The following is a 15,604-nucleotide window of genomic DNA, read 5'->3' as shown; positions in this document are numbered from 1 at the left end:
TTTCCACTAACCATACATTTTTTAAAAATGTCTTTAGATTTATTTATCTTAATTACAAGGGTATGGATGATTTGCCTGCATGTATATATTACAATATGTGCATATCTGGTGTCCATGGAGGTTGAAAGAGAGTGTCCATTTCCCCTGGAACTGGAGTCATAGGTGGTTGTGAACCACCATATGGCTGCTGCGAACTGAACTGAACTGAACTGATGGTTCTTCATCACTGAACCATCTCTCCAGTGCCAACAATATGAATTCTTATTATGAAATTAAACTTGAAAAATATAGTCTCACTCTCCTGGAAGTCATTACTGGATTGTTGTACTAGTATGTTGTGTTTTCCTGGCAGGTCATTGTACAGCGCTGCTTGTGTGGCAAGAACATGTCTCATGTGAAGGCTGCCTGCATCCTCTGTGGCTACCTGAAGCTGCTGCCCATGTTCCTCATGGTGATGCCAGGGATGATCAGCCGGATTCTGTACACAGGCAAGCCATGGATGCACGCATCCTCTTCTCCTATGCTTGATGCCTGTGGTTTTCAAGATAAGAACAACTTTGATACGTTAGAATGAGAGATGGAGAGAGGCACTTCGGAGGGAAGGGTCAGAGGTGGAACATTTGGCAAATTTGGCACTTCTCTGTATCACTTCAAAATTTTGCCTGTCTGTTTGTAGACATTTGAAACCATGTGTCTTAGTTAGGGTTCTGTTGCTGTGAAGAGACACTAACACCATGGCAACTCTTATAAAGAAAAACATTTAATGGGGGCTGGTTTACAGGTCCAGAGGTTTAGTCCATTATCAACACGGTGGGAAGCCTAGTGGCATGCAGGCAGACATGGTTGGTGCTAAAGGAGCAGCTGACAGTACTACATCCAGATTGGCAGGCAGCAGGAAGAGAAAGTGGCACTGGGCTTGGCTTGGGCTTCTGAAACCCCAGTGCTCACCCCCAGTGACACAGTTCCTCCAACAAGGCCACACCTCCCAATAATACCACTCCCTGTGAGCCTAGGGGGCCATTTTTATTCAAACCACTACACTGTGCATCCTGTTCCCGTGAGTGGATTTAATGTAAGATAGTCCAGAAATGTACTGGGCGATGAAATGGAATTGAGCTAGGGTAAGTTAGAGGAGCTGTTGTGGTTAGATGCAGCAATGTTTTTGACCAAGAAGGTCTTAGAGGAGCATGCTCACTTCTTGGTCCCTCTGAGACAACCACAAAATTAAATACCTTTTTGATGTTTAGAATCATGTTGTTTGGCAAAAAAGGAATTTCTAAGTTAGATGAGAATAAATACTTGTTGATATTTTTCCTTGAAATTTTATTCTATTTTTCTATGAAATACAGCCAATCTGTTTTGATGAATGGAATCACCAGCTTACACAGCAATCACTGTGTTTTCCTAATTAGGCATAAGTGTGGTTCATTTAAATTCCAAGATGACCTTCAGTGACCATTATCTCATCCTTTGCACCATTGTTTTATTGTTTATAACAATGAAGAATGTAGACATAGCTAAGGGGCAAGGAATAGCTTAATAATGATTGTAACCACTCCCCCACCCCGGCCTTATAGAATACCATACACAAGATCTTGAAGGCTGTGTCAAAGCTTTGGGAAATATTGAGATTATTATGTTAAATGTAGAAATAAAGACCCAAAATATCTCAATAGCGGTCAAATAGGACATTTATTCAGGGTGAGTGAGGTAGCTCAGTCTGTAAAACGCCTGCTACAAAATCATAAAGATCTGAGTTCAGAACCCCAAGAACCCTATGAAAGCCAGGTGAAGCATCTATAACCCCAGTGTTGGAATGGCAGGGGCAGGTCGATCCCCAGAGCTCATTGGCCACCAGCCTAGCCAAAACAGTAGGCTCCAAGCTCAGGGAGAGACCCTGCCTCAAAAATCTTGCTGTGTAAGCATGAGGATCTGATTATGGGCATCCAGCACCCAGGAAAATGCCAGGCATGGAAGTATATGGTGTAACTCCAGTCCTGGGAGGCAGAGACAAGAGGATCCTATGTCTTGCTACCCAGATAATTCAGCTGAAATAGTGAGTACTTGGTTCAGTGAGAGATGCTGATCAAAAGATAAGGAGGAGGGCTATAGAGAAAGATACTTAATACTGACCTCTGGCCTACACACATGCACATACACACAGATGGATATACTGCATACATGAATACTCTTTCTTGGTGAACAAGAATTATAAATGAACAAAAACAATTTTTGAAAAGTCAATGTGTTCAAGTATTCTTGGTTTAGGTGGTTCTTTATCAGATTTTTTTTTAAACAATCATTATAATATGCTCCAAGTTAAAATTTCATCAAGGTATTGTACACATCTCAAAGTGACAAATGCTATCACCTACTGAATTGTCACCCAGATGATCCTCGTGAGTAACACTTTAGATGCTTAGGACTGGATAAGCGTGACTGGATATAGGACGTAGCTTCCTGAGGGGAGGAGGTGTTGTTTATATTTAGAATTCACTGCTTCTGAGAAAACTGAGTCTCATCTGAGGATGGGAATGTCTCCCATGTCTGTTCTAATGCTAACTATGTCCAAAAGGGATCCCTGCCCCTCAGGTCAGTGCCAGGGGAGCTACCAGTTTGAGACACTGTGGGAGGTTCTGTGCCGAGCAAGGAGTAACTAGACTCATGGTATGAAATTCAAAGTTTAGTATCCATTTCTAGGTGATTATAGCTTCTCTCATCTATGATCTTGCATCTTACCTCTGTCCTGTTTGCGGATTGTATTGAGTTGAGTCCTGCTCAATGAACTGTATCTCTTTCTAGATAAGGTGGCCTGTGTTGTGCCTTCTGAGTGTGTGAAACAGTGCGGCACCGAAGTTGGCTGTACCAACTATGCCTACCCTACACTGGTCCTGGAATTGATGCCTAATGGTTGGTAAACATCCATATCATGTCTCAGAGGGAAACATGGGTCATGAGGAAGGGCTATGGAGGAATTCAGTCCTAGTCATCAGATGTCTTTTGAGAATCAGTCACAGTCTACTAATCACACACTGGTTGGGTCTGGAGATCTCGGAGAGGAGCTAACTTCTGTTAGAGGATACTGTTTAGGGTAGAGACTATCTCCCAGCTCAGTTAGCATTAAATGATTTGTTAGCCAAAGAAAAAGTTACAAATATGCAAACTCAGGAGACTAGAAGTTAAATTTACCTTGACATCTTTAGAACAATACCTCTCAATCTACATGCTTTATACCTAAGTGCATACCATTTTCAGACATTGCTTTGGATCTTATAATTCATCAGTAAAGTAAGCACAGTTGCCCCACACCTTGGAACTCATTGTAATTTTGCAGTATAGATAATAGGCTGCATGAGGTTCAGATTATTCAAATTTCCAGCAATGATCATTGCTATGGGCAACACAGAGAAAGATACAGAGCTCAGAAGTGACTGGGTGGTCTGGGATCTTGTCTAACGGTTTTGTGCTAATTTTCCTCCCTGATACACACAAACATATTCAGGATAAAAGGAATATACTCCCCAAACTCAAAGCAGTGTGCATGCCATCTACCCTGTACTGGGAGGCCTGGAGTCATTACTAATGGGTGGAAGTAGCTGAACTGTGAAGCTTTCACAATGATTTAAAACAAGCTTTGCCCATAAAGGTTTATCAGCAATATCACCTGCCAGGACTCTTATCTATCCAGTTCTCAAAGTCTTCAGGAAGCCAAGAGTTTCTCCTCTAAAGAAAGATGGTACCATATTATTTCTGCTCTTCCAAAGTAGTTTCTAGCACATGACCTTTAAGTAAACATTTAGCACTAAATTTATATACTGGATCATTCTTAGATTACTAGAGGAAAATGCAATAATGGATGATCTTGTGACTTGCCTAAGAAGAACATACCCAGAGTGTGACTTTCTGTGCCCCTCTTTCATGCTATTGTCAGGTATGGAGGCCCAACATATGTCACTAGACACATCCATCCCTGCTGAGGGCCCTTACCTCCCGACCCCATCCCTAGGCATAAATCCTAGACTCCCACCACCAAGTCCACCCACCCCATAAATTCTACCCATTCCCACTGTGCACACTTGAGCCCCTTTCTGGACAGACACAAGAATCAGGCCCCCAACTCCATCCATCCCCATGACCCAAGGACTGTTCCTCTCCCGATAGAGTCACTAGGCATACACCAGTAACTCTACCCTCTGCAATGACCTACATTCAAACATTCGCATCCCATGGCTACAGTGCCTCCTCTTCAAGTAGGGATCCTAGAAGCATATCTTCAACTCCATCAGAACCCCTTGCCTGAGGGAAAAGTCCTGAGTACCACCTCTATGGTCCTTGTTCAATAATAAGTCAACATTAATGCTCTCAAATCCATAAAAATGAGACATAAACTATCATATTGGAGCAGAAAATAACATCCATCTTTTTGCTGCTTCCAAGAAACACAATCACCACCATTGATAGTCACCACCAAAGGGTAAAATGTTAGGAAAAAGTATTCAAAGCAAAGGGAACTAAGAAACAAGCAGGAATAGCTATTCTAATATACAATGAAATAGACTTCAAACCGAAACTAGTCAAAAGAAGTAAAGAGGGCCACTTTATACACATTAAAGGAAATATTCAATGATAGGATAATACAATTCTAAATATATATGCACCAAAATGAAGAGATACTCAGTTTCATAAAATAAACACTATTAGATTTAAAAATCATAGTTTGATCCCAACACAATGATAATTGATAATTTTAATACATAACTCGATCCAATAAATGGATCAACTGGAAAAAATGAAATACAGAAACTCTGTAGTTAGTGGCATCATAAATCAAAAGGACTGAATTGTGTCTATAGAACATTCCATCCAAACACTGAGAAATACACATCATAGAATTTTCTCCAAAATAAACTACATATTATAAAAAAAAAAAAGTCTCAACAAATTTAGGAAATTTGAAATCACATCTTGCATTCTGTATGACCACTATACATTAAAGATGGATATCAATAACACAGGAATGGGAGAAAGTACACAAATCAATGAAAGTGAAACAACACACTACTCAGCCAAGTTGGCTGAAAGAAGAAATCAAGAAAATGTTTTTAAATCATAGAACTGAATGAAAATGAAAACACAAAATACCCAAAACTACGGGACATGATGAAGGCAGCCCTGGGAAGAAAGTTTATATCTTTATATACCTACATCTAAAATTTTAAGAGATCTCAAATTAATAACTTAATGATGTACCTGACAGCTTCAGAAAACAAGAATGGTCAACAATCCCCCACCAAATAGTCAAAAATATATAATCAAAATCAGGGCTGAAATTAATGAAATGAAAACAAAAAATAATGATACAAAGAATAAATGAAATAAAGAATTGGTTTTATGAAATGTTTAACAATATTGACAAACATTAAAATTATCCAGAAGAAAGAGAACTGTGGTCCAAATAAATAAAATAAGGAATGAAAAGGGAAAGAAATTCAGAGAATCATAAGGATATACTTTAAGAACACATAATCCATCAAAGTGGAAAATCTAATAGAAATGTATGAACTAAATACATCCAACCTATCAAAGTTAAATCAAGATTAAATGAATAATTTAAATAGACCATAACATCCAGCAAGATAAAAACTATAATTAATAATCTCCCAACTAAAAAACAAGGCCTAGGGCCCGATGAATACACTGTAGAATCATACCAGAATTATGACCAATACTTCTGAAACTATTTTGCAAAATAGAAAAGGAAGGATATTTTCCAAATTCCCTCTACAAATCCAATATTATCATGATACCAAAGCAAAAAAAGACCCAATGACAACAAAAAAGAAAATTACAGACCAATATCTGTCATCAACATCAATATAAAAGTTCTCAATGGATTGCTTATAAACAGAAAAGGACACCACAAAAAGATTATCCACTATGATCAAGTCAACTTCATCCCAGAGAAGCAGGGATAGTTCAACAAACATAAATTAATAGGCATAATTCACCACATAAATTGATACAATTGCAAAACCACACATTCATCTCCTTAGATGCAGAAAAGATCTTTAACAAAATCCAACATCCATTTGTGATAAAAATTCCTGGAGGAAATAAGGTTACTGGGAACATATCTCAGTATAATAAAGGCAATATATAGGAATCCCACAACAAAAATCCTCAGCAAAGAAAAACTCAAGGTATCTACACACACACACACACACACACACACACACACACACACACGGAACAAGATGTGAATGTCCACTTTCTCCATACCTACTCAACATAGTACTTGAAGTCTTCACTAAAGCAATAAAACAAGTGAAGAAAAAAAGAATACAGATAGGAAAGTAGAAGTAAAAGTGTTTATTTGTGAATGATGATTTTTCATATAAAAGACCATAAAGATTCTACTAGAAAACTCTAACCGATTAAAAACTACACACAGAAAATTTGCAGAATACAAATTAAACACACAACAAAACCAGTGGCCTTTTTATATACAAATGATGAACACACCAAAAAAAAAATACCAAGGAAGCAATAGCATTCCAAATACCCTCAATAAATTATCTTTGAAGAAATCTAAGTAAGAAACTAAAGGACTTATACAACAAAAACTTTAAAGTACTGAAAAAATTGTAGAAGGATACCAGAAAATAGAAAGAGCTCCAACACTCATGAATAGGTAAGATGAAAATTTTGAATATTATGAAAATAGCCACCCGTCCTACCGAAAACAATTCTCAGATTCCCTGCAATCCCAATCAAAATTCCAACACAGATTTTAAAAGAAATTGAGAAAATAACTTGAAACTTCATATGGAAATATATAAAAACAAACAAACCATGATAACCAAAATAATCTTGAACAGCAAAAAACTGCTGGAGGTGTCACTGTCCAAGATTTCAAGTTATACTACAGAGCTAAAGCAGACTCATTGATCAAAGGGATAGAATTGAGGACCCACATATAAACCCACACTCCTACATCCACCCGATGTTTTCTTTTCTTTTCTCTTCTCTTCTCTTCTTTCTTTCTATCTTTTTTTTGACAAAGAGACTAATGGTACAATAATGGAGAAAAGTTAGTGTCTTTAAAAATAATGTTTGTCAAATTGGATAGCTATACAGTGAGATCCCCTTTTTATCATCTGCACAAAACAGAACTCCAAATAGATCAAGGATCTCGAGTCTGACAGAGAAAATTGACTTGAACTCATCAGCTCAGGAAAGGACTTTCTGAACATGAATTTGATAGTGCAGGCATTAAAACCATCAATTAATAAATGTGACCTCACAAACTAAAACATTTGTATACAGCAAATGACATAATCAAATGAAGTATTCCAGAGAATGGCGGGGTAGGGGGGAATCTTTATCAACTATACATCTGACAGAGGGTCAATGTATTTCTTAATCTGAGAAGTTTCTTTTTGCAGTAGAAGGTAAATAGAATAAGAAACTACAGAATGCTTAGTCCTAAATGGAGCAAATGAACCATAGCCCCTTCTCTTAATACTCAGGGATCATTATAGAAGAATGTAAAGACAGAGTGTGATAGACAGGGGCAGCAAGTGGCTACAAGAAAACAGTGTCTTCTGGGCAGTTACATATAAGAGCTCAAGGCAGTTGTATTAGCATGTACAAGATCTGCAAAATCCCCAGACAGACAAAGCCCAGCGTAGATATGGGAGTTGAGCATGAACCCTCATAGCTGTTGTAAGCTAAGCATGATCCTATGGAAGACAATACATCCAAAAATGTTTGGGTAGTGCAATTTGGTCTCGATATTTTTGGGTTTTGGTTTTTTTAGATACAGAGTTGGGTAGTTAGAGAAAGGGAGATGAATCTGGAAAGAGTTGGAGGTTGGAGTAAATATGGTCAAAACTCATTGTAGGACACTCTAAAAGCACTAGTAAAATTTTGAGAAGAATTCTCAGACTGAGAGTTTGCAAAATCCAGTACTTTATTTTCAGCAGAATCAATTGAATTTATAAAATTTAGTTTCAAGTGTATACTTCTTTTTAAGAAACTAATTCAGTATCAAAAGACACACTAAACTGAATCTGAGCAATGAACCTCAGAAAATATTTGCATTATAAATCTAGATATTTACATCTTAAGCTAATTTTAAATTATAGAAACTAACTAGCCACATGATGGCTTTGTATTTTAAAAATTAAATTCTCAGATTAAAAGTTAAGCATTTCACTACCACATTGTTTTTTTATATTCAAGTATGGTTAATTTGATTGAACCTTGTTATAAATATTCTGTAATGGTGTATTCACTTTACATGAATAATCATAGTATCCAACACACGTTGAACCTCTACTGTGTTTCAATGACTTTCTAAACCTTTTGTGTGCTTTAACTGGTTAAATTTCCAAGAAAAATTCAGTGATGATGTACACTGATAATTATATTATCTAATAACTTTGTAAGTGACCATTTTGTCTTTGCATGACTGACTCTTTAATGTAGTAAATCACTCATAAGCCATGACATCCCCTCTAACCAGAGCTTTACCTTCTCCTGACCCCAGGACTTCGAGGCCTGATGCTGTCAGTCATGTTGGCCTCTCTCATGAGCAGCCTGACCTCCATCTTCAACAGCGCCAGCACCCTCTTCACCTTGGATCTCTACACCAAGATGAGGAAGAAGGCATCTGAGAGAGAGCTCTTGATAGCTGGACGGTGAGGGAACCTGGTCTCTGCCTAGCACTCCTCTGAGGAGGGTGCATATAGATAGGAACTACAGACCCCTGGTCTCTGGATTCAGTGAAACTAAATATGTAGTTCTACAATGGGAAGAATCATCGGGGAATGTTCAATTCAACCTTTCTCTTTACAGACACAAAAATGTTAGCCATACTTACTTATTCCTTTCCCTCTTCATTGTCCCTACACCATATCTTCACAAAACTCCATCCATGTTTAATGGGATATATTTCACATTGTAAGTCTGATAGCTAACTGTGTTTCCTTTAACAGTTTCTATGCATACCACATGGAGATGAGCAACTTCCTCATCCACATACTTAACACAGGGAAGTTTACCAACTACATTCGCTAAAGGATGAGCATGCTAGACAGAGACAGACCCCCCCAAAGAGATAAAATCCAAGAAGCTGCCTGGAGAGTTTTGTCAACCCAATAGATCCTGGTAGCCTGGGGGCCTTGAAGACAGTAAGATGGAAGGAAACAAGAAGAAATAATAGCCAACATGATATCCTTTTCTCCTTTTAATTTTCAAGCAGAATCAATACTGAGATATATTTTAATTTTTAAGTTATTATTTATTTTAATTAAAATACAGTTATACAATTACCCATCCTTTTATTCCCATAAACCCCCATTTCTCCCACCTCCAATCCCTTCCATGTAGCTAGAGTTTTCCTGCCTGACCCACAGTCAGGACAAATCTCTGTCACCCGCCAGTCCCACAGCCTCTCAGACCTGACCAAGTAAACACAGAGACTTATATTGGTTACAAACTGTATGGCCATGGCAGGCTTCTTGCTAACTGTTCTTACAGCTTAAATTAATCCATTTCCATTAATCTATACCTTGCCACATGGCTCGTGGCTTACCGCTTCACATGCTGTTTGTTCTGGTGGCGGCTGCCACTGTCTCTCTGACTCAGCCTTCCACTTCCCAGCTTTATTCTCCTCCTTGTCCTGCCTACATTTCCTGCCTAGCCAATGGCCAATCAGTGTTTTATTTATTGACTAATCAGCAACACATTTGCCATACAGAACATCCTACAGCACTTCCCCCCCCCCCTTTTTTTTTTCTCAAAAAGGAAGGTTTTAACCTTAACAAAGTAAAATTACATATAATTGGGGAATTTGGGCGTAGCTTCTCTTACTACTTCCTGCTGGAGGGGGGTGCTGTATCTTATGGGGGCACAAAGAAAATTTTAGGATTATAAAATAGTCCATGAGGCTGTATCATCTGAGCCAGATGCCTTCAAACCATTCTGGATGTTGGATCATCTGGGCCATGGTGTCATCAGAGACCTTTCAGGGGGTCTTGGCTGGTCAAACCTGATGTATCTTAATCTTGAACAAATCCATAGCCTTTGGCTTTCTGTGGGAACAAAAGCAGAGACTCTTTTCCAAAGCAACATATCCTTATATCCAAATTTTGAAGTCAAGGTATCTTTGAAGTCAAGGTATCTTTAAAATATGCATATTGGTTTAACTCAACATCTTTTACGATCAAATGTTTTTCTGCAGTTAAAAATCCCAAAGACAACACAATCCAGATTCTCTGTGTAATGTTCATCTCTATGTGGCTTATTTTTTATACTACCTTTACTGTCTCTTTAAAGACTTTATTTTTAAAAACTATTTATTTCTTTATATAACTGTATATATTCCTTTTTCTCTCTCTTTCAAGCCTACGTACATTTTTACACACATTGTAAACTATTAAATCTGAATCTGTCTTATTGTGAATCTATTGCTTTAAACTGCAGCAGCTGTGGCTGCTGGCTCCACCCACCTCAGCTTCCCAACATGGCCACATTTACCACCAGCTCTGGGAGCTATCGGGGGTCTATGCTTTTATCCAAGCAGCGTGTAGCCCAGAAAACTTTTTTTGTTTTGTACCTGCAAAGGCTAAATCCACCATGCAGCTTAATGTGCCACTTGCAGAGGTCTCATTCCCGCTATACAGCAGCAGGTCGAGCGCACAAGCTAGAAACCCGCCAGTAGCTCAAATCAGCAGCTGCCGCTCATTTGAGAGAGACAATTAGGAACTGTTTTTAGCTCCGTTTTAGAATCTTTTTTCTCAGTTTTTAGGTGGAAACTCTTGCCACCACGTTGGATACCATTTGTAGCTAGAGTTTTCCTGCCTGACCCACAGTCAGGACAAATCTCTGTCACCTGCCAGTCCCACAGCCTCTCAGACCCGACCAAGTAAACACAGAGACTTATATTGGTTACAAACTGTATGGCCATGGCAAGCTTCTTGCTAACTGTTCTTACAGCTTAAATTAATCCATTTCCATTAATCTATACCTTGCCACATGGCTCGTGGCTTACCGCTTCACATGCTGTTTGTTCTGGTGGCGGCTGCCAGTGTCTCTCTGACTCAGCCTTCCACTTCCCAGCTTTATTCTCCTCCTTGTCCCGCCTACATTTCCTGCCTAGCCAATGGCCAATCAGTGTTTTATTTATTGACTAATCAGCAACACATTTGCCATACAGAACATCCTACAGCACTTCCATGTCCTGCTATACACCTTCTCAAATTCATGGCCTTTTTTTTAGATTATTATACACACACACACACACACACACACACACACACATCCTGCTGAGTCTGTTAGTGACACTTTTATGTATATAATTTTAAGTCTGACCCCTTGATAACTAATTAGGGGACTCATCCCTGGGGAAGACTAATTTTCCCTTTCAGTAGTCATTAATTGCTTATAGTTCTTTGTCTAGGGGTAAAGGCACTGTGATATTTCCCCCTTCTGTATTAGCACGTCTGTTCATGTTGTTATTGTTCAGGTTTTGTCTAGGCAGCAATAATGTTCATATGTCATGGGTATAGCTTCCCTGTCATTTCTAGGACACATAATCTCATAGGGATATTCTAGTCCTCTGGCTCTTATAATCTTCTGTGATAATCTCAGAGCCTTGGGTGTAAGGATTTGTGTTGTAGATGTATTCTCTGGAGATATGCATGCCAAGATCACCTGATAACTGCATTTTGACCAGCTGTTTTCTGTAATTGAATCTACCTGCTGCAAAGAAAAGCTTCTTTAATAAGGGGTGAGATGTATACTTACCCATGAATATAAAAATAAGTACATAGAATACAGTTAGTAATTCTGTGGGCTTAGTTAAGCGGTATAGTATGTTCTCCTCTAAGATCTATGACCTTACTAATCCAAGGTAATTGACTGGGTTCCTAGTACCAGGCATAATTTTCCTCCCCATTGAGCCAGTCTTAAGTCCAATTAGAGAACCGTTGGTTACAGTCAAACCATGAGTGCCACTTTTGCACCTTTAGGGTATCTTGCCATGCTGGTCGTTGTGAGTCATAGGTATCATAGGACTACTGATTGCTTCCCTCCCTTGGCAGCTTGCACAGAACATTTTAATACTAGGAAAAATAGACTTCAGGGAAGAGGCTTTCAGGTTAGATCCAGCTTGAATCTTCTGAGTCCTTGTCCAGAGACTATCTATGGTGTCTTGGGGAATAGGACCTTACCTTCTACCTCTGGGAAGGAGCCAACAGCAATAGTAATAGCCTATATTGTTTTATGTATCTTCTGGACTACCCTGATCAACAACTCAGGGGGAGCGTTTTTGTGCCAGACACTGGGGTTTTTGTTAGATGACAGCCTATGGCTCTCATAGAAAGTTATGTCAGCCCAACTGTCACAACTTCATTTAAAATAGATGTGTCTACACAAACATATATATGTAGTATATGTAATTTTAGGTAAATATATAAAAAGATATGAGGTCTTATTAAGGCTGTTTCAAGCAAGCTCAGAGTTATTTGTCCCCACTCCCTTCTACTTCTGAACTGACCTCCCTTCCCACTACCCAATAAAAGCTGCCTGCTCATTTTTCTCACTTCCCACAACATAGCGACTATATCCAGGTAGTTCCTTCTTCAGTCTCTTGGCTCCCATATTCCTTTTCACTTTCTGCCATTTTTCCAAGTCATATACTCACATATGATGATTTGAAATAAAGAACCACAAATTAGAGAGACATTTGTGTGTGTGTGTGTGTGTGTGTGTGTGTGTGTGTGTGTGTGTATATATATATATATATATATATATATATATATATATATATATATATATATATATATATATATCACATTTTCACTAGCCATTTGTCAGATGAAGATCATTTCTGCTGTTTCCATTTTCTAGCTATTGTAGATAGAAAGGCAATGAACATTGCTTATCAAGTATCTGTGAAGTAGGGTATTGAGTTCTTTGCTCATATGTCAAAGTGCGGTATATCTGGATCATATGGTAGATTTATTTTTAGCTTTTTGAGAGTTCCCCACACTGATTTATAAAATGACTGCACTAGTTTACAATCACACCAACACCAAGGGCTCCTGTTCCCCCAAATCTCTCCAGAATTTGTTGTTGAATGTCTTGTTGATATTAACCAGTCTGACTTGGGTAAGATGGCATCTCAAAGTTGTTTTAAATTACATTTCACTAATTGATAGAGCTGATAAATATTTTTGAGATACTTTTTTTTTTTTTAGCAATTTTATTTCTTCTTTTCAGAACTTTCCATTAAGATCTGTAGCTCACTTTCTCAATGTGTCTTATTTAAAAACTTTTTTAAAAGTTATTTTTATACTCTGGTATTAATCCAATGTCACATGAATAGCTGGCAAAAAGTCTCTTCCATTCTGTAGGCTTCCTCTTCACTCCACTGATTGTCTCAGTATCTTTTAATTTTCATGAGGTACCGCCTATCAATTACTAGCTTTAATCCCTGGGCAAATGGAGTTCTATTGAGAAAGTCCATTCCCACACTAGTACCATGTAAGTTACTGCCTATCTTTTCCTCTAGTAATTTCAGTGTTTTTCACTTTCACTGAAATTCAAGTTGGGTTTCACACTCAGTTCTTTAATCTTTTGTAGTTAGTTTTGTGCAAGGTAATAGTTGTGAGTCTAATTTCATCATTCAGCATGTTTGAATGATGTTCAGTTTTCCCACTACCATGTGTTGAAGATGTTATCTTTCTTTGGGTGTATGTTTTTGGCATCTTTGTCAAAGACCAGAGAGTTGTAGTTACATACACTCATGTTTGAGTCTTCTATTTTATTCCATTGGTCTACACATCTGTTTTTGTGCCACTACAAAATGTTTTTATTAAAATAGATCTATAATATATTGAAATATAGAATGATTTTCACTCCATCAATTTTTTTCCCTGCTCAGAATTGCATTGGCTATCCAGGGTCTTTAAGGTTCTGCATATGAATTATAGGATGCTTTTATTTTTGTGAAGTATGAGATGGATTTTTATTGGGATTGCTTTTAATCTATAAATAGCTTTTGGTAGGATGGTCGTTTTCACAATATTAATACTACTAGCCCATGATCATGGAAGGTCTTTCCATTTACTAGTGTCTTCTCAATCTCTTGCTTCAGAAATCTAACATTTTCATGTTAGAGCTCTTTTACCTTCTTGGTTGAGTTTATTACACAATATTTTAAGTTTTTGAGGCTCTCATGGATAGAGCATGTTCACAATCTCTTTCTTGGTGTTTTTTGTAGGTATATCGAAAAACTAATGTATTTTTGTGATTTGATTCTGTTTCCTGCCACATTGCTGAAGGTTTTTTTTTTATTATTATTTCTAGAATTTTTCTGGTGAAATTTTTGGGATCTGTTATGTATAATATGTCATTTGCAAATAGGGATAGTTTGACTCTTCTTTTCCTATTTGTAACCCTTTAATTATCCTTTCTTGCCTTTGTGGTCCAGCTAGTACTTCCAGAACTATATTGAAAAGGAGTGGGTATAGTGGGCAGCCCTGGCTTCTTTCTGTTTTTAATGGGATTGCTCTGACTTTTCTTTCATTTAGGATGATGATGACTATGAGTTTGTTGTGGATAATTTTTTATCATGTTAAGATATGTTCCCTCCAGTCCTATTCTCTCTGAAACGTTTATCATGAAGTCATTGAATTTTGTAAAGGCCTTTTCTGCATCTATTAAGATGATCATGTGACTTTTGTCTTTAAGTCCATTTATATGATTTATTACAATTAGGAGTTGTGTATGTTGAACTATTCCTGAATCTATGAGATAAAGCCAACTTGGCTATGATGGATGATTGTTTTGATATATGTTTGTATTCCGTTTGCAAGTATTTTATTGCAGTTTTTTTTCAGTCATGTTTATCAGGGATATTGGTTTATAAGTTTTGTTGTCTGTTGTATCTTTACATTATTTTGGTATTAGAGTAATCCTAGCTTCATGCAAGGAGTTTGGAAGCATTTCTTCTGTTTCTAATTTGTTTAATAATTTAAGAAGTATTAGCTGTAATATTCTTTGAAAGTTTGGTAAAATTCTGCTGTGAACCCATCTGGACCTGAGCTTTTTTTTTTTAGTCAGAATACTTTTTTTAAATCACTGTTTGTAACTGTTCCAACACCTAAGATCAAATTCTAGCTATTTTGAGCATCCATCTTCTACCTTCCATCTTCTATACAAGAATCAGTGGACAGGATATGATAATTTTTGTTGAAAACAAAGAGACAGGTTAATACATAGGGGCATGTGAGAGTGATACAGCATAAGCTTAGCATGGTAGACAAGAGACACGAAACAGGCTCACTTACTGACAGCACGGATTTAGGTTTGATTATGTACGTGACAGGAGGCACTGGAGTTAGGTGAGCTGGAGGGGCACATGTTTGTTTTCCAGTGATAGTTACGAATATGGTGGGGATAGTTAATTGAATCATTAATGTTTTTGACATTATGCTAAAACTTTTCATTATTCGTTGTTCTAATGTTGTTAAGAGTATAGTGGTTTATGAAGTTTGAACGGGACACTTATCCATCTATACCCTGACAAGTTGGG

At 37.6% G+C, this 15,604-nt stretch overlaps 1 protein-coding gene across 1 annotated transcript in view; it reads left to right on the top strand.

Annotated features, from left to right (window-relative positions):
• Positions 1 to 15,604, top strand: part of LOC131926416 (solute carrier family 5 member 4-like) — a 63,597-nt gene that overhangs the window by 36,707 nt on the left and 11,286 nt on the right. Inside the window, exons 9-11 of the mRNA XM_059281817.1 lie at positions 353 to 488; positions 2,803 to 2,910; positions 8,552 to 8,702. Coding sequence (XP_059137800.1) covers positions 353 to 488; positions 2,803 to 2,910; positions 8,552 to 8,702 — 395 coding nt within the window. The remainder of the gene's footprint in view (positions 1 to 352; positions 489 to 2,802; positions 2,911 to 8,551; positions 8,703 to 15,604) is intronic.

This window comes from Peromyscus eremicus, chromosome 16_21, assembly GCF_949786415.1.
Source record: "Peromyscus eremicus chromosome 16_21, PerEre_H2_v1, whole genome shotgun sequence".
NCBI classification, from domain to species: Eukaryota; Metazoa; Chordata; class Mammalia; order Rodentia; family Cricetidae; genus Peromyscus; species Peromyscus eremicus.
Note: the sequence above shows the minus strand (reverse complement) of the source record. Positions and strands in the feature narration are given on the sequence as shown.